The 19,941-nt window shown below is 35.4% G+C and overlaps 3 protein-coding genes and 1 non-coding gene across 5 annotated transcripts; all 4 read right to left on the bottom strand.

Annotated features, from left to right (window-relative positions):
- Nucleotides 1–8,128: 8,128 nt before the first annotated feature.
- Nucleotides 8,129–9,739, bottom strand: LOC108853482 (berberine bridge enzyme-like 23). Its single transcript, XM_018626893.2, has one exon. The coding sequence runs from the start codon at nt 9,722–9,724 to the stop codon at nt 8,129–8,131; it is 1,596 nt and encodes a 531-aa protein (XP_018482395.2). The 5' UTR covers nt 9,725–9,739.
- Nucleotides 9,740–10,852: 1,113 nt separating this feature from the next.
- Nucleotides 10,853–13,613, bottom strand: LOC108848602 (probable anion transporter 5). The gene is made up of 2 exons (XM_018621999.2): nt 13,302–13,613; nt 10,853–12,552 (listed from the first exon to the last, which is right to left on the bottom strand). Exon 2 carries the CDS (start codon nt 12,431–12,433, stop codon nt 11,132–11,134), a length of 1,302 nt encoding a protein of 433 aa, XP_018477501.1. The 5' UTR covers nt 12,434–12,552; nt 13,302–13,613; the 3' UTR covers nt 10,853–11,131.
- A 44-nt stretch (nt 13,614–13,657) lies between these two features.
- On the bottom strand, nt 13,658–13,730 carry TRNAV-UAC (transfer RNA valine (anticodon UAC)). The gene has a single exon. It is a non-coding gene; the product is annotated as a tRNA-Val (tRNA).
- A 795-nt stretch (nt 13,731–14,525) lies between these two features.
- On the bottom strand, nt 14,526–17,480 carry LOC108849396 (uncharacterized). 2 transcript variants are annotated; one of them, XM_018622944.2, is made up of 11 exons: nt 17,238–17,480; nt 16,790–16,905; nt 16,409–16,696; nt 16,226–16,339; nt 16,042–16,138; nt 15,839–15,907; nt 15,625–15,702; nt 15,374–15,457; nt 15,245–15,295; nt 14,888–15,115; nt 14,526–14,781 (listed from the first exon to the last, which is right to left on the bottom strand). In XM_018622944.2, the coding sequence occupies exons 2-11, from the start codon at nt 16,870–16,872 to the stop codon at nt 14,647–14,649; spliced, it is 1,227 nt and encodes a 408-aa protein (XP_018478446.1). In that variant the 5' UTR covers nt 16,873–16,905; nt 17,238–17,480; the 3' UTR covers nt 14,526–14,646. The 2 variants fall into 2 exon arrangements, with proteins under 2 accessions (XP_018478446.1, XP_018478448.1); XM_018622946.2 differs by having other exon boundaries at nt 16,409–16,665; nt 17,238–17,478.
- Between the last annotated feature and the right edge of the window lie 2,461 nt (nt 17,481–19,941).

The raw sequence follows: 19,941 nt of genomic DNA, 5'->3' as shown, positions 1-19,941 counted from the left end.
AAGACCAAGTCATGTCAAGACTGACATACAAGTCGACTTAGTATCAACACCAACAAAAGAATATCCAATTTTAAATCTACATATCTGAGAAAAAGTTAAAACGAAAATGCAAGATTGATGAGAAGAACAGAGAGGAGATGAAGAAAAGAAGCTAGAAAAAGACTACGTACAAAAAAAAAAATCGGCTCCGATGTTGTCAACATTGAACTACTTTTTGGTTTTGCCCGATTATTATCATTCTCAAGAACAAGAGTTTTTTATAAAAAAAACCATAATCTTGACGTGCCAATATATAAAAAACCATAATCTTGACGTGCCAATATATGTGAAAGATTGTAAATAAGTTACTACGATAATACATCTTTTTTTTTTTGCTAAAAGACGATAATACATCTTTATATATAAAGTTGGCTTTTTTTTATCTCTCTGGGGGAAATCATGCCACTTGTCCATCATTATTTAAACTATGCGTTTTGACAACATGCTTCTTACACATGTATTTGGTTTCTTACAAACGTGTGGGCTTCTAATTACACAAACCAGTTTACGAACAAAGTTTTTTCAATAAGGTTTTGCACTCGGAAAATGTCTCCGAGTCTTACAAATAAGGGAAAATTCTTTAAAAATACACAGACTGAATTTCTTTTGCTGAAAAAATACACAAACTTTTTTGGCTTCCCAAAAAATACACAAACTAATTTTGATTGTCCATAAAATACACGAACTTTTGAATTTTGAAGGTTTCACACCTCGATTTTAACGGTGTAAACAGTGACTAAGACGCCGTTAGACGCCGTTAGACGCCGTTAACTCTGATTAAAAAGTTCATGTATTTTATGGACAACCAAAATTAGTTCGTGTATTTTTCGGGAAGCCTAAAAAGTTCATGTATTTTTTCAGCAAAGGAAATTTAGTATGTGTATTTTTAAAGAATTTTCAAATGAAGTTTGGATATTTCATATACTATTCAGAGGCTAAATATCTGGACCCAATACATATCCAAAATTTTATATTTGTAAACTTTCGGTTTGGTTTTGGACCAGATATTTTCGATCTGAAAAATCCAGATCCAGAAAAAAACGGCCCAAACCCGACCCAAAGACCTGAAAAAAACACATTCTCTATCATATGATACAGGTCCATAATTTTATATTTGTAAACTTTCGGTTTGATTTTGGACCGAATATTTCCAGGTCAGTTCTGATACAAGTTTTTGAATCCGGCTAGACATTTTAGCCGGATTCAAAAACTTGAATCGGAACTGACCCAAAAATATTCTGTCCAAAACCAAACCAAAAGTTTACAAATATTTGTTGAGTCCAATTTAGTCGAAATCTATCATATATATCTAAAAATTCACAAACAACTCTAAATTTTACATTGAAAGTTTCATATTAATTAAAAATGTTTCTGTTACAAAAACAAAACTAAAAAATATTGCAAAAATAATATCAAAATTGTTAGCAGAAAGATCTTGTCGGATTGAATCTATTCGTGTCGATTTTATTAGGCCCAGGTCTATTCGGATCAGTTCTTTTTGGTTTCAATTCTTTCAAGTAGAAGAGTTTTGGATCCAACAAATATTTGTAAACTTTCGGTTTGGTTTTTGGACCGAATATTTTCGGGTTAGTTCCAATCCAAGTTTTTGAATCTGGCTAAAATGTCAAGATTAGGTCTAGATATTTTAGCCGGATTCAAAAACTTGGATCGAAACTGATCCGAAAATATTCGGTCCAAAACCAAACCGAAAGTTTACAAATGTAAAATTTTGGATCTGTATTGGGTCCAGATATTTAGCCTCTGAATAGTATATGAAATATCCAAACTTCATTTGAAAATTCCTTAAAAATACACATACTAAATTTCCTTTGCTGAAAAAATACATGAACTTTTTAGGCTTCCCGAAAAATACACGAACTAATTTTGGTTGTCCATAAAATACATGAACTTTTTATTCAGAGTTAACGGTGTCTAACGGCGTCTTACTATTCTGTTAGTCAATGTTTACACCGTTAAAATCGAAATGTGAAACCTTCAAAATTCAAAAGTTCGTGTATTTTATGGACAATCAAAATTAGTTTGTATATTTTTTGGGAAGCCAAAAAGGTTTGTGTATTTTTTCAGCAAAAGAAATTCAGTTTGTGTATTTTTAAGGAACTAGGTGTTTTCATGCACCATGTGCAGAAATAAAAGTTTTAAAATATAATTTATTTTAAAATATAAATTTTGTTAATTTTTTATTTTATTAATTTTTGATTTTATTATTTTCTTACAATATATAATCTTAATTTAATCATATGTAAAACTTTAAGATTAAAAAAATATTTTTATTCAATGTATATTTAGTAATATATATGTATATCTTTTTGTAAAATATATTAAATCAAATTTTGTATATGTAAGAGAAAATTTTGTTAAGTGTATAATTATCAAAATATAAAACTAAATAATTTTCTAAAATTTATGGATATTAAAAATAAACTAATAGTATTGGATTAGAAAATTACATTTAAAAACTGTATAATTTTGAAGAATTGTTTTACTAATAATAATTATAAAATATAACTAACTTTTGAAAAATCGAAAATAATATTATATTTCTATTTATAACACTATATTATTTATTGCTATATTAATGATGATCTATGAGTTATTACCATATTTTTAAAATTTACTAAAAATACAAATCAACAATAAATGTAAATGTCTATGTCACTATTTAAAGAAAATTATATATATTTTTTAAAATGCATAGTATTTTAAAGAATTGTTTTTAGTAATAAAAATTATATACTTATAAAAATATAGCTAAATAATATTTCGAAATTTTAATTATTATTATATATCTATTTAATTTATTATTTATTGTTATATTAGTTATGATATATAAATTATTACCATATTTTAAAAACTTACCTTAAATATAAATCAATATTAAATGTAAATATGTCATAATTATCTATAAGTTATTACCATATTTTTAAAAATCATCTTAAATATAAATCAACACAATATCCATGTCATAATTTATTTCAAGCCATGTCATCAATGTTAGTGTGCCATATCATAATTTTTCTTTCAAAATTAATATGGTGATGACACATGTTAAAATAAGTTCTCAAATATAGACTAGAGGATTTTCCGTACAAATAAATTGATCATTTACTTTGAGCTTTCACTGTTTCTTCAGGTGGGCTGCTAGCAATTATAATCTGAATCCAGCAACATCAATCTTCATCGACAACTATTTTAAAGGTTCTTTACATTTTGCAACTTCTGGTTTTTAAAGCCGACAATGGAGTTTCGACTGGGTTACGAGAGAGAACTAATCACGGCCAATCAATTGTCGTTTCGCTTCCGCTGAATTTCTTCTCACAGGCAATGGGAAACGGAATCGTTACGGTGAGCATTCAATCGTAACGTCCTTCTTAATTCCTTCTCCCCACTCTTTCCGCGTTTTCTCATTCAATGCTTCTCGTCTTCTTCCAGTCAGTGAATCTTTAGATATAAATACGTGGGGAGTCTTGATCCTGTAAACTTAAAACTTTTTTGAGCAGAATGGTAAACTCCTCTCTCCTCCTTGCTGAATTGAAACCGGTCGCTGTAGCACCACCATAGAAGTTTGTCTTCTCATTTTCTGGGAGGCCAAGAATGTAAAAAAGAGGCAGGGAGCTGATGGGCGTTGATATACTCCTCCTTGATGCTAAGGTAGTCCCGACGATATTAATATCAAACCTTTGATTTTTCCTTTAAGATCTTTGACAGTATCAAACATTTGATCTACATATTTTTTTAAGTCGGCCCTTGCACCGTCAGTGTCCACCGTTTGAATACTTTACATTCTTTCAATTCTGCATTGTTGTTTTCATGTCTGGGCACTATTTTCTTCTTAAATGTTAACCTCTCCTCTCAATTGGAGGAACTGCTCAGCCTCAGGTCACACTTAACAACTTCTCTGTATAAATTCCTTACACATTTAGTGCTTATCTTACCAATTTCCACCACTTAAAAGCACATGCAATCGAGTTTCTCTGCGCAGGCAAGGTCACCAATAATAAGACCAATGGCTGGAGCTATATCTCTTTCTAAGTGTTCAAAGAAGCTCCAGCGAAGGATCTCATCGTTCACATGCATCAGTTGTTATGATAGCAACGCTGTCGGCATCCTCAGGTTCACTACTTTTCAAATGTGCTCATGTAATGAAGCATCTGTGAGGGTCCACCCCAACCCAGTAGAACAACAATTTATATGGATCCATGTATGTCTCCCAGGTATTGGGTGGAGCTTATTGCGGCAGATGAAAGTGATGAAGCTGTGTTTGTTGGCTTCTGTGGGAAGATGACAAAATTAACTAATATCAGAACACTTAATCTGGGCATCTTCTGGTAAGTCTTACTCTACGCCTCTTATTCAAACCGCTGACGTTGGTTATATACATGATCTATGCTGATAGTTTAACTTTTGATCTTATAGGCTGCAAGTTTTGAAAACCTTGAAGACAGTCAGCTCCCTCTGTACATTGCTGACCTTGTGGGCAAGAGTTACATGTTCCAGCTTAGCTTGCCCCACTTCAACTTTACTTCCACACATCAGACGTTCACAATCTCGAGTTTTTTCAACTAGCGTCAGCGTCTACCAATTTCAGGTTTACTTGTGGGAAAGTAAGCTACTCACTATACACACTTCAACCTTCTTTCCCACATATGGAGATGCCAATATGTTTGTTTGTGATTACAGAACGGCACTGGTGGCCTTGGTGATGATATGACACTTTTATATCTTCCTCTGCTGTTAAACTATTTTTTACAACTATAAAACAATCCTTTTTTTGATCTCCAAATCAAAGCCGTCGCGCAAGCGGTACCATCCTATACTATGTCATGTTATCTACTACCGAAGGGAATCACAAAGAATCTATCGAGTGCAGTTTCTCGATTCTGGTGGAGCACCAAGATAAACAACAGAGGACTTCATTGGGTAGCTTGGGACAAAATATGTGTGCCAATGGAAGAGGGAGGACTTGGCTTCCGTGATTTTCACGAGTTCAACCTTGCCTTACTAGCAAAACAGCTGTGGAGACTAATCCAATATCCTCATTCTCTCCTGGCCCGGGTTTTAAAAGGTAGATACTACAGACATACAAACCCAATGAACGTCCAAAGGGCAAACAACCCGTCCTATGGCTGGAGAAGTTTAGTGGCTGCAAAAGAAGTGCTGCAAAAGGGGCTCCGAAAGAAGATAGGAAATGGACACACCACAAAGGTATGGGAGGAACCCTGGCTCCCTACTCAACCAGCGAGAGCCCCAAGAAGCCGAGGTAATGATCGGGACGAGGACATCCGAGTGCATCATCTCATCGACGAACAGAGCCAGTCATGGAACCTGGAAATACTTAACTCGGTCATCGCTGCGGAAGATATTCCCAAGATCACGTCGCTCAGGGTGAGTCGCACAGGCCGTCATGACTGCTACTCATGGGATTTTACAAAATCTGGATTATACACCGTGAGATCAGGCTACAAAATAGCACATGAGATCCATGCTGCAGTGAAATCAACGGCAGTAACGGAACCTAGTACGACCGGACTTAAGAAGGCTATATGGAAGATCAAAGCACCGAGAAAACTTAAACACTTTTTGTGGCAAGCGACATCAGGCTTCCTAGCGACGGCAAAGCAACTTAAAGATCGACATTGTGCTAGAGATAGTATATATGTCCGATGTGGTGATGAAAGCGAGTCTATTAATCACACGCTGTTTGTATGCCCGCCAGCACTCCAATGCTGGGCCCTTTCAGGCATACCGTCCGCTCCGGGGCTATTCCCGTGTAACTCTCTATACGCAAATATAGACTTTTTGTTATTCCGTGCAAAAGAGACAGGGGTGAGGCCAGAGGTGCTGGCTGCATTCCCATGGATCGCTTGGTATATATGGAAAGCACGTAACGTAAAGATTTTCAATGACAAGGACATCACACCGACGGACTCCTTACAACTTGCAGTAAAAGAAACAGAGAGCTGGACGCTAGCGCAGAGGATACCGGAAGATATGGACGAGGACAGAGACGAACAGAGGAGAGCAAGACAGAGTAGAACTATTCAGGAGCTTCCCATTGTTAAATGGCGATGTCAAACTGATGCTTCCTGGGTCAACGAAAGAGATAGAGCTGGGATGGGCTTCGTACTCCTGGAAGATGGCGCCCCGATCCTCTTTGGCGCACAGGGAATTCACGATGCAGCATCCCCTCTCCACGCTGAAGCCGAAGGACTCATGTGGGCGATGCAGGAAGCCTTGAAGCATGGAAACCGAGAGGTACGTTTTGAGTCCGACTGCGAACAGTTAATCAAGCTGATAAGGGATCAAGAAGAATGGCCAGCCATGGCCTCTGAGTTGGATGAGATTAAAGCTTTATCAACTGAGTTTAGTGACTTCTCAATAGCATACATCCCGAGATCTTTGAACGTCCGTGCGGACTCTCTAGCGAAAGGGGGAAGATCACGCGTATTCGGGTCCTCGTTTGTAAACTGCTTTGCACCAGTTTGGCTAGCTCCCTACGCTGGCCAAGAGGCTGCTAACTAGTTCGTTTAATGTTTGTTGTCCGATGACAAAAAAAAAAACAATCCTTTTTTTGATCAAGCATATCAATGAACCTTTCTGTTTGCGTATGATTAAAAATTAACGGTGCGACAAACCAATATCATTAATGATTACTACACCTGATATGTTATGCGTAATATGAGTGTCGACATGGTAGTAACTAGAATAAATCACAAGCATAGATGTTACATTTTAAATTCAATTTTTGTTTTCTGTTTCCTACAAACATTAAGACAATCATATTAGGAAATCTTATAATATTTTGTCCACTAATTAATGACCGTTCAGTTTGCATAGCATACTTTTTAACAGTGTTTAAGAAAGCATTAAAACATTTGCAACCCCATTCCAAAACTCATTCTAAACTCTATTTTGCATAATCCTACTCTAAAATAGAGTAATAGATATGATTACTCCAAATATGAAGTAAAGTGAACTAACTCACTACTCCAAAATGGAATTTTTTTTTTTTTTAAAATGGTCCTCCATATTCAAATATTTTTGTTTATAATAAAATATTATTATAAATAAATATATTAATGTTATTTTACAATCTATATTATAAAATTTACTGTTAATATTTCTTAATTATATAAATAGCCATCTAACGAAATATTTATGCAACAATATATATATATATATATATATATATATAATAAAATAAATAAAAGATCATAAATATAAAAAAATTAAAGATAAGCACCATACAAAAGAAATAACATACAATAAAATTTACAACAAAGATAATTGTTTAATAATCCGGTAAATCACCTCAGGCTCCATTAAAGTTATTTATTTGTATAATAAAAGTTTGACTATGATTAATATTATATTTAATACAAATGTTACAAACTGAAAATAGACTGTTTTGCAAATAGTATAAATGAAAGATGATATTATTAATTTTCAAATAAATATAAGACATAATATATCTTGAGGATAAAAACAATTTATTATTTTTTTAAAAATAAGATAATCACAAAAACAAACACAACTATTTACATTTTTCCTTCTCGAACATCAATTTTACTTTATGTTAAAATTTCAATTTACTATGTTACAACTATCATTCTTTATTCTATTTCTATTAGATCTGATAGTCACAACCACTTGTACTATTCTACATTGATCTAAAAAACTTTGAAACAAAGTAACACACTGCAATCGCTAACTACTATCAAATAGATCAGAAAAATATATCATTATCTTTCAATATATATTCATTTTCATAGGTTTGAACATTTTTTTAATAAAACCATAAAATAAATTGTAAATTTATTTAAAAATAAAACATATAAACCCGGCGCGTAGCGCTGGAATACCACTAGTTTTATAATGAAAAGAAGAAATAAAAAACAAAATAAGTTTGATTTATTCAAAACCGATGGTTACTATCACCATATAGCATGAACATATAGACAGTAAGTGGATCACACTAAACCACTTGAACATTACATATAAAGCCATAAGTGCCATAACAAGGGAAACACACACACAAATACTGTACTTTTTTTTTGTCTAAGAATCAATCTTAAACAATCAAAGGTGGAACACTCTGCTCATTTCTGAAGAAATTGGTTGGATCAATCTTTCCTTTAACCATAGCCAATCTCTTGAAATTACTTCCAAAATACCTCATCCCCCATAGACTTGCATCCTCAAAGCTGCAGTTAATCGCTTTGTTGATACCTAAATCAAGATCTCTGTAGTTCAGATAAGCTCCTCTTGGTGATCCAGAGACATAAACTCTCATATATCCATAAAGTAATCTCATCCATCTCACATGCTTCTGCATTTCTTCAATATCCTTCACTCTCCATTTCACCATATACTGTATATTATACAGATTCCCTCTCCTATGTGGAAATGGAGTCTCTGTCTCACTAATCTCATACATTCTACCACCTAATGGCTCCATTATCATCATAGGAGATTCAACCTCGTGAAATCTCTTCCATATACCTTCTAGACCGGTTTCAGGAATAGGGTTCTTGACAAAATCAGATTTTGCTTTGAAATACAGATCATCGTATCTCTGTTCCCTATCGAGAAGAGTCTCTAGTGGCTGTCCACTCTTCCAGTTGAAGAACATTATTGAATCGATCCAGCTCATCTCTGAACAGTCTTGAAACCTTAACCCTAGTTCCGGAAACTTCTCATTCATCAAAGGAATCAGTTTATCAACACCTCCAAGATAACTTGCTTGGAATGTAGCTTGAACTGATCCTCCGGAATTGTAGATTATGACTCTAATGAAGAGATCGTTGTCAAGCACTGCAGCAATAGATTGCCATCTATGAACGATTTTTGTCATGTTTTGTGTAAGCGGTAGGTACCTTGTGAAGCAAGTAACCTTCTCTGGAACCCTAACCAGCTTCACTTTCCAAGAAGTTACAACTCCAAAGCTAGCAGCTCCACCTCCTCTAATCGCCCAGAACAAATCTTCTCCCATTTCTGTCCTCCCGTTGTAGATTCTTCCGTTTGCGTCTACAAAACGCGCGTCCACAACGTTATCCGCGGCTAAACCATGTTTCCTCATCATTGCGCCAAACCCTCCTCCACTAAAATGGCCTCCAACTCCAACACTAGGGCATGTTCCTGCAGGGAAGCCATGGATCTTGCTTGATTTAGCAATTTTGTAGTAAAGCTCACCGATGGTGGCGCCGGCTCCAACCCAAGCTGTTTCTTCCCTGAGGTTGATCTCGATGGATCGGAGATTGATGAGATCAAGAATGATGAAAGGTGATTGAGATGAGAGGTAAGAAAGACCTTCATAGTCATGACCACCACTTTTAGTCCTTACTTGCACGCCAAGTTTCCTGCTGCACAGCAATGATATCTGGATTTCAGATTCTGTTCTTGGTGTGGTTATCAGCATTGGCTTCTGGCTTGAGAAATTCAAACTCGAGAATCTGTAGTTTTGGGATATAGATTGCGAGACTTCAGTGTAGAGTCTTGAATCTGGCTCGTGGATCAAGCTTTTAAAGTTCATAAAGCTTGAAATAGAATGTGTCGACATGCAACTAAGAAACTGATCTCTAATAGGAGAAACTTTAGAATCAGAACTGGCCCATTTGACTAAGAACAGAAGAAAGAGAGACAGAGCAAAGGCTTCAACTGTTCTCATCTTTAGTGCTTTTGTTTTCTTGAGTTTGAAGTTACAGAGAAAGAGCATTGTTCTTGTTCTGGCAATGAAAGAGTATTAGAGATCTTGATGAGGTTGCAGAAGCTTATAAGTGTAAACTTGTTTCCAACTGACACCGAGGTAGAAATAATTAATTATAAATGTGAAAATTCAATTTTGTAATTTTGTGTTGCGCAAAAACAAAAGAGCAGTCAGCAACAGACTTCCAAAATTGGTAACTGAAAAAATCTAATTGATTTATTTTGTATTTGTTAAGTAGTAATTATATTCCCACAATGTAATTACGTGTTGTATTAAGCATTACCATATAGGAATAACGTCTCACTATATACATATAGATAAACAGACCTCCATAACTAGTATATATACCTAGAAAAAGAAAAGTTTTCACAGTTTTGTGCTAATAATTGGTCTTAGCCATCAAATTTCTGTTAAAGAAGGGCCAGTACTTAACTGCAGTTACAAAGATGTCGAGTCTTGTATCCAAAAGAAAACAACGTTTACTATTATCATAATTATTATAAAATCATATATAGTTCTACTACAGTTTTGTGTAAACAAAAAATATTGAAAAAAATATGAAGCTAGCGTCAGGTATAATTTACTGCAATTCAACAGCATGCGCCCAACGTGTCAATGTTTTCTAGTTGTTAGTTGTCTTTGAGTCCTGATCTACATTGCCCACTGCATGACTCATTTGTGTTACAGTGAGGATTAAGGAAGATTAAACTAATCAACAGAGAAGAAAACCATTTCTCAAAAAAAAAATGAAAATTTTGAAATTGAAAAGAAAAAGACAATATTTTGCTGACACTAAACTGAATCGAGAAAAAAAACATCCCCAATCTGAAGTTAAACTGAATTTCATGATAACTAAAAAGTGGAATTTTTCTTTCTTTTTGAATTTTAAAAAGTGGAAAATTATATGCCAAAGTAACGGAACAAAAAAAAAATCCAAACATTTCAAGTAACCGAAAAATATAAAAACTTGATAAAAAATATTAATAACATTAAATTAATTACTTTTAACTTTACTATTCCAAACGAAACCAGATCACACGTGCTTTGCAACATACCAAGAAAAAACAGAAATTAAAAGAATCATCTGAATGCCTCGTAAATGCTTACTATTGTATATAAGAACTCGAAAATTTTACAATATCCAAATATAACCCCTCAATGATTATCCAACTACAGATTTTTATTCTTATTCATAGTATATTGCAAGTTCAACTAATTAATAAAACTCTTGGTGTGATTCAAGTTTACTCACCCAAAAAAAAGAATACCAATGAGGAGCCTGAGAGTACAAGGTTTCAATGGATCTTCAAATGTAGAGGGCTCTACTAACTAATCTTGAAAAGGGTTTCTCATAAACTCTGATCCCATTCAATCAAAGATCCTTTCTCCTGTAGAGAACAGCAAAAACACAACGGTACTAAAGATACAGAGCAAACCAGGTATGAAGAACACAACCCTCCAGCTCTCTGGATGAGACAAATCAGAGTAGATCAACTTAGAAGCTTCAAGAAGCTTCCCAGTCAAATCAACACCAATGATTCCAGCTAATGTCCCAGCAGTATTCGAAACTCCCATCACAATTCCAGCATATCTGGGAGCAATATCCATATGGTTCACCGCAAAACCGGCTCTCCCTAATGCCAGAAACCCAAGAGCCACAGAGGAACACAAGATCACACCGTTTGAGGTTCTAAACTGAGGCAAAGCCATCAAAGCCGCTGAAGCGACTAAGAACCCAACCGTGTTCAAGAACTTGCGCGTTCTAGTCACAGAGAGTATTCTCTTGGTGATCAAATAGTCTGCAATGAACCCACCAACGATGGAGAATACAAACATGTTGAGGTACGGCACCATCTTTGACGAATCCATTCCCTGAAGACTGACCTTGAGCCCGAGCTCGAAATAGGTCGGAAGCCAGTTCATCAGCACATATAAAGCGTAATGGAACGTGAAATTATTGACCACAATCGCCCACACGGGTAAGCTGAGCATTATCTTCTTCCATGGTATGTGAGTAACTTTATGATGGTGGTTTACATTAGTTGGCAAGAGAGCACCTCCAAACCCAGCAGCAGCGGCTTTTGGATGCTCAGACCGAGGAGGGTCAGTAGCGTACCTAATCCAAAGCAATGACCATACAACACCAGCTAACGCCTCTGCTAAGAAAACTGATTCCGGACCTCTAAACTCAACTAAAGCAGGGAGCAACCACATTCCTAAAGCAGCACCTAAATACATTCCCGAAGTCGTTATTGAAACCAACCTAGATCTCTCATGAGGAGGCACCCACTGAGCCAAAACAGTGTGGATAGAAGGAAAGATGAAACCCTGAGCAACACCAACAAGTAAACGGGCGAAAACCAAGAGGCCGACTCTGTTGGGATCAAGGGGAACCAAGAAACAAGTGGATGACCAGAGAACAAAAGACATGAGGAGAACTTTCCTTCCACCGATCTTCTGAGCAGCCCAGCCTCCGGGGACTTGAGAGCAAGCGTAACCGATAAAGAAGGTGGAAAGTATGGTTCCTTTGCTTGACTGATTGATTCCAGCAGCATCAGCAGCGACGGTGTACGCAATAGAGAAGCCAACACGCTCAATGTAACAGACGGAGGTGCTGAGGAAAGTCAAGAAGACTATGACGTAGCGTTGAGGGATATTGGATAACTTCATGTTAGACCCTTTCTCTGATTCAGATCCTTTATGTCACATAAAAAGACTCTCAAGCACCACCACATAAGAGAAAGAGACCAGGATGAGGGTTCCGAGACTCCTTAATCCCCCGTCAAAATCTGCAATGGTGTGAAACTGTAAATGACTCAAATTAACAGAAAAAAAAACACGCAAGACAGATTTTGAATGACTAGTTTAGCTATATAGACACAAACAAAGCTTTGGGGGAACACAAAGAAATCAGAATATATGGTTATATCAAAGCCACCATCATTATCAGAAGAGGCTTGATACTGCAATGATACTACTAACTAAGATCCATCCCTTATTGGATGAACATAAGAGAAGTGTAAGAAACAGATAAAAAAAATCTTAAGCTTTCTCTAATCATACAAAAAGTAAGCCTTCAACAAAATTGATCGATCATAATGCATCGAAGATACAATGTTAAGTAAAATTCAAACATCTTAAGCTCTCTCTAGTCATAGAATAATAAGCACCTACAGAGGTGACAATCAAATTAAACCCTTCAATGAAACAGATCATAGGCTATTATGACTCATAGCTCATCTTAGATATGCACAAAAGAATTTTTTAAAAAAAAAAGAAAAAAAAAGAGAGTAAATCTGAAGTATGAGGTGGTATGACGCAAATGAGTTGGTTAAGTAAAACATCACCGAAAAGCCTACAATTTAGCAATAAGCAGTCATTTTGATTCTATAGGTCACAAACCCCCAACTCCTTACGATTTCAGATTCAGTTTCGATTTGAAGAAGCAATCTTCATTCAAATAAAGTGAAATATGTATGGTGTAGCCTTCGCAATGTAGTAGATCTATAGAAATGAAAGTCAAATCACAAAACATTACCTTAACTTCCCTCTGAATTCTCTCCCAACTCTTCCCTCAATTTACTCGAACTTGTACTACAATGCGAATAGAGGGCTATACAGTATTAAAGTAAATTCCAAAATCGGTTTTGAGAAATTGGAGAGAATGAAGAATGGGTTTTGGATTTTGACGGTGGATAGATAGAGAGAGAGAGAGAGAGGGCAGTGATCCACGGTGAAGAAGAAGAAGAAGAAGAAGAAGACGAGATTTTAGGGTTTGTAAAAGAATTTAGAGAATGATGGAGATGGAGCTTTTTTGGGTCAACGACGAGATGTTGATGTGTGAATGAGTAACAAAACGGCCATTTCTTCTTCCTTTATTAATTAAAAATAAATTGGTGCTGCCCAGGATCGAACTGGAGACCTTTTGCGTGTAAGGCAAACGTGATAACCACTACACCACAGCACCTTATTGCTAAGTTATATACCTTTAATCAATTAACCTTTGGCCATGTAACTATTTCTTTTTTTTTTGATCAAGGCCTTGATTGGTAGAGCACTAGTATTGGCATTATGCTCCATATTATCCAATCAACATTTGTTAAAAAAGCATTTAGAAAAGCATTATTTTATTTAATAATAATATGTCACATTTAAAATTTAATTTAATTTATGTTATTAATTGAGATTCATTATTTTTAATAACAAACATATTATTAATATATATATTATTTAATATATATATAATTTTACAATAAATATATTATATACTAACTTTTATAAAAGAATTAAAATTATATAGTGGTACTGCTCTACCAATCATCTTATTAAAAGTTTTAATAATAGCATACAGTTTCTGCAGCATATTGTTTACATATCATACTGCTACTGCTTCTTTATCAGCTGTACCAATCGAGGCGCAACCTGCAGTTGAAGAAATCCCTCCATCCCATGTAACTATTTCTATAATGAGTTAATAATGAGCCACAAACTAACCATATCATCATAGATATTTAAAACTGTCTGACACAAAAAAGTGAGAAGCAATTCTCTGGGTCGACCTTTGTTTTAATTCTCACCAATCTGGTGAGCTTAAAACAGGGAGAGCCTCAGTCTCCATTGAGGCAGAATGTCTTAGCTTGAGAGTGTCGAGTCATTTGCATCATTGCTGTATGCAGTAGCTTCTGATGGTACTTACCTCCTCATATGTTCTTTTGAACCTCAAATATTTTCAAGTATATCAAAACTGAATACATATCCAAAGAAGCAAAAGATTGATCTTACTCAAATCTTTTTTGTTTATGTGGACATCACGTAGTTATTAAAACTGAACTTTTATTTCCATATATTGAAACCTTACAACAACAACGCTTAACATATATTTATCAGTACTCACGATCAGCTGCAAAAATATCTAGTTGGTGCAAAAAGGGTCTCTCGTGAGCAACTGTGTTCAGTACACACTTGATTTTCTCCGTTCCAAGCTTCTCCTCAAGCATTCTCCACAACTCTGGAATATGCTGCTCATAGACAATTACACATACCAGAATCAAGAAATCAATGAATCATCAAAAAGTAATCTCCAGTATCTATTGATTTGGATAAGAAGAGACCACAAATACTTACTTTTGATAGCCATAGCATGTAGACAGCAGCATGCAATGCTTGAGCTTGAAAATCTTCAAACTTGGTATCTGGAACCGTCATGGAAGATTCTACAAGATGGATCTCGTTATCAATGAAGGTGACAATTTCTTCATTCATGACCATACTCTGTCCGGTTTCAGATGACTGATTGCGTCCGAAATGCATTATCCTATTAAGAGAGAGGAATCGCCGGTGAAGCCATAGTGCCTGATAGAAAAAAAAAATGCAAGCAACACATAATAAGTTAATACTGATTCAGCCATCCCCATAGCAGCATGACAATAACAATGTTCACAGTAACTATCTTGTTGATTCATACAATAAAGATGATGATACCTCTCGGCCCAAGTAACGTACTACCAACTCTTTGTTCCAATCAAGCTCTTCCTGCCACATTATTGTAAAGAGTGTTTAAAAGCCAGCAAAATAGTAATGTGGCAGGAAACAAAGGTAAGGGAAGAATACCATCCAGATCTTATGTGCCTCAGCTTTATCAAAAGCGTTGCTTCCTTCCACATTATGTGTCTCCAAAACCTTCAGTAACAGCCGCTGCAGATTAATGGAAAAACAGTAGTGAGACACATGGGAAACTTGACCAGTTTCAAAGGATTGTATACTTCCTATACAAGATCTAACATAATGTTTGCCATAAGTTGGTGATTGCTTTGTTATTATGCATACCATGACTGCATCATTTTAACAAATGCGGCTCTTACTCTGCGATAATGGAAGCATGAACTATCGGCTACATGCAGTCCTGCCCACCTTTTAGATTTGTTCAACTCTTCTAGTACCTAAACCAAACAACATAGGAGAAAACTTATGTCAAGTTATGATAATAAAAGTAGCCAATTTAATGACATGAGAGAACAGTTAAATTTAATGGAAGGGACCATAAGAATGTTCAAAAGTTGTAGAGAATGATTTTACCTGCTGGGTTGTCATGTAGGAAACCAGCCAGCAACGGTGATACCATGCACGGTAGTTCATCTTTGATCTCTGCAAAGGCCAAGTAATTAATTAGGAATAGAGTAAGTGACTGTGTGCCATATTAGTATTTAAAAACATAAATGAAGATTAGGAGAAACCAATATGTATATCATGGATATAAGAAGCACAAAACTGATCTAAACCTCGCCTATTGATTCCACTAGCTCAGACTCTTTGGTGATAATTTCTTGTAGTTGTGGCGTGGAAAAACTCCGAGAAATCATCTTAATTATCCATCTTCTGTTACAATAAAAAAAAAAAAAAATATATATATATAAATGAATAACAAACATTTATAGGTTTCCTTTTCTTCACTAAAAGACGGACCTGTGACTCCAAGTTGGCTCACTCTTTGGACAATTAGAAAGAACGAGCTTAGAGTGACGAAGTTCTTCCGCGAATGCCACCAAGGGTTGATCTTGTTTCGACAAGATCAACTTCCTACAAAACAATACGAGATGGATAAACAAGCTAGGAAACAAATCAAAAGAACTTGTCATTTCAAAGCACCTGGCGTTCCATGCAGTTCCAAAGTCTGAGCTTAACAGCAAAAGAGCTTGGCTATGTTTCATGACTCTGCTCTCAAGGGAACAAGAGACCACCACCACAACCCCATGGGATTTGTACTCCTTAAAAGCAGACAGGAAGGCATGTTTTGCAACTTTACATAACTGGATAAGTATATCTGTTGATATTCCCAGTTTATGATCTTGATTCCAGAAACTTGTTGAGGTGGAGGATCCTGATTCTTTATCAAGCACCGTGAACTGTGAGGGGTGAATAAACCCAACTTCATCACTTTTTAACTCAGATAAAACAACAACCAAAAGTAAGAGGAAGAGGAAGCATGGCAGAAAAAAAAATCAGGAAACGCAAAAGGAAGAAGATTACATGAAAGGGTCAGATTCAAGAAGATGCTCCAACTGATTCAACAAGTCGAAGCAGACTTCTTCAGAGCATGATCCTTGTCTCATTTCAAATAGATAAGCACAAATAAACTCTCTTCCCTGTAATAATATTTTAACGGAAAAGATGTATAAGAGAAGGTTGAGGAAGAAGCGTTCAAAATCAACTGTAAAAAGAAAAAGAAAAGAAACACATGGTTTGGTCTGATTATTACAGTGACCACCAGCTGTGAAAGATCAGATGAGATGAAGAAGTGAAGATCGTGTGCATAATCAAGTTAATGTCATTCTTAAGTGATGACAGCTATTACTGAGTCCAAAATCGTCTGATTTTGATTGGATCAGAAATTGGAATTCATACACACCAAATGCGCAAAACTAAACATCCTCAAATCCCACAAAATAAAATAAAAAAAAAGAACCGAAAATTTTACCAGAAAAAATGAAACCGGTTATATTTAGCGCCGGCGTTAAGGAATACTCCGTGGAAAAAAGAACTAAAAAAAGAAGTTAGAGGTGATTAAAGGATGTAGTAGGTTCAAGAGAAGGCGTCTTTTTTCTTCTACGTCGGAGGAAGACGGGCATCGATTCGTGTTGTCGTGGTTTGAGTAGATCTAGGGGCGGACGTTTAGTTCAGATTTTTCTAGATTTTAGATTTTTAGGGTCAAAATTTTCAGTTCTATTTGGATGTTTTTAAATTTTTGTTTTGATATTTACGGATTTAATTTGTATTAGGATTAGGATAACTCATTTAAAATAGTTTTAAAATTTTAAAATTTATTATATACTTTAAATTTTTAAAAATCTATTAATAAAATAATATATTATATATAAATTTGAATAACACAGGTTTTATTCTGTTTTTTGGATTCGAGTTTTTTGCACAATCCTATTACTAATTTGAATACACATATTTCTACACGCCGAATTTTCTATTATTTAAAATTGTTTTCATGGAATAGTTTTTGCTATTATCTATATTGTTTTTTTATTTTTTTTTTTGTTTTTATGTGATATAGTTTTATTATATTGGTATCATATAGAATGTTTTTGACTTTTATATTTTGGAAATTGTTCAATAACAAAAATAATTTAGTTTAGAATGTATAATAGCCAAAACAAATTTGTTATTGCTCTTAATTATTATATAAGATCAATTGATAAATTCACACAATTACTTTGCATATATCCAACCATGTTCTTTGTCTAAGAGCATCTCTAACCCCACTCCATAATTTACTGCAAAATATAATGGGAAATGGAGTGATAAAAAAACAAAATTCTCATTACTTCATATGAAGTAATAACTTTTTTGTTTCTTCATTATTCTATTTTTCACTTCATTTTGCAGTAAATTATGGAGTGGGGTTAGAGATGTTTTAAAGACCTATAAAAGCTAAGCTGAAATCCAGCTTCGTAGTAAAATAAACAATAAAAAATAATGAGATGAATGGTATTTATTTTTTTGGTTTTTCAAAATTTGTGGTCACCTGGACTTGTGTTAGTGCATTCTTGATTGTTGGGAAATTTGTAACATATCACATTCCTGACTTTGGCCACGATCATTGTCTTAAAGATTGAGGTTTTGTATTTTTTTATTGGCTACCTTACGGAAAAAGGAATCACGACAAATCAAGCAACAGATTACACTTATGTAAATAAATTTCATGTTAAAAAAAATCAAGTAATCAACACCATCAAATAATTTAATCAGAGCATACTCGTAGTAAACACTTTTGGGTTTATAGTGTGATTCAGATTAATCTGAGTAATTTGTATGAGATTGAAGTGATTAAGAGAGAGACTAGAGAGAGACTCAAAACTCCATTAAAAATATTACAATGAAGGTTTACAAGGTTTTAAAGAGATTACAAGACTGTCTAGGTTCAATATATCTAAACCTTATCCTGTTTCTTCTTTTCTGGACGAGTACTGTAGCTGCAGTCTCAAGTCTGGTGTATAACTTCTCAAGTCTGGTGTCTAACTTCTTAAGTCTGGCAATCCTTTATAAAGTCTTATAAAACCTTATAACCCTCTAGCTTAATTCTCAACACTCCCCCTCAAGCTTGACCATGTGAAACAAGTCAAGTTTGAAACGTCATGAAGACCTCCCTCATTAAAAACCTCACCAAGAAAACCCATTGGGACAAAACTTGATGAGGGAAAAAGAGTGGAGACTTCATGATCAAGGGGATCAGCTCCTAGGAGTAAGGTCAATGAGTCCAAGCCTAGAGAGTATGGACTCCATTGTCTTCAATCTCGCTGCTTTAGTAAACACATCTGCTAATTGATCCTCACTCCTTGTATAACATGGCAGTATCACTCCTAGGATAATCATCTGCCTCACCTTGTGGCAATCTACTTCAATGTGCTTTGTTCTCTCATGAAACACTGAGTTGGAGGCAATATGAATTGCTGCCTGATTGTCACAGTGCATTGTCATAGGAGTGGTCTGCTCAATCTCCATATGCTTCAAGATACCCTTGATCCATACCCACTCGTTTGTCAGCTTCAACATGGCCATGTACTCAGCCTCAGCACTTGAACAGGAGATCACTTTCTGTTTCTTGCTCTTCCATGTAACCAGGTTCCCTCCAATGAAAGTGCAATACCCTGTGGTAGACCTTCTGTCTACTCTATCTCCTGCCCAATCTGCATCACAATAACCAACCACTTCTGTATTGCCATTGCAACCCATCCAAACTCCTTGTCCAGATGTGCCACTCAAATACCTCAGTATTCTATCAACCATCTTCCAGTGATGGTTCTTTGGCGTCTGCATGTGCTGACTCACTTGGTTCACAGCAAAACATATATCTGGTCTTGTGATGGTCAAGTAGATCAGCTTACCCACCATCCTTCTATACAGCTTAGGATCCTCAAACAACTTGTTCTCTTCAATCTCCCCCTCACGCAGGACCTTATATCCCTCCTCAAGAGGTGTCTTGGCAATCTTTCCTCCAAGCACATCAGTCTCCTTCAGCATATCCATAGTATACTTTCTTTGAGACATAAACAAGCCCTCCTTGGATCTGCATATCTCAATCCCCAAGAAATACTTCATCTCTCCCAAGTCTTTGATATCAAACACAGACTTGAGAAAGTCTTTTGTGGCTTGGATCCCAGCCTTATCACTGC

Source organism: Raphanus sativus, chromosome 4, assembly GCF_000801105.2.
Source record: "Raphanus sativus cultivar WK10039 chromosome 4, ASM80110v3, whole genome shotgun sequence".
Lineage (NCBI taxonomy): Eukaryota > Viridiplantae > Streptophyta > Magnoliopsida > Brassicales > Brassicaceae > Raphanus > Raphanus sativus.
Note: the sequence above shows the minus strand (reverse complement) of the source record. Positions and strands in the feature narration are given on the sequence as shown.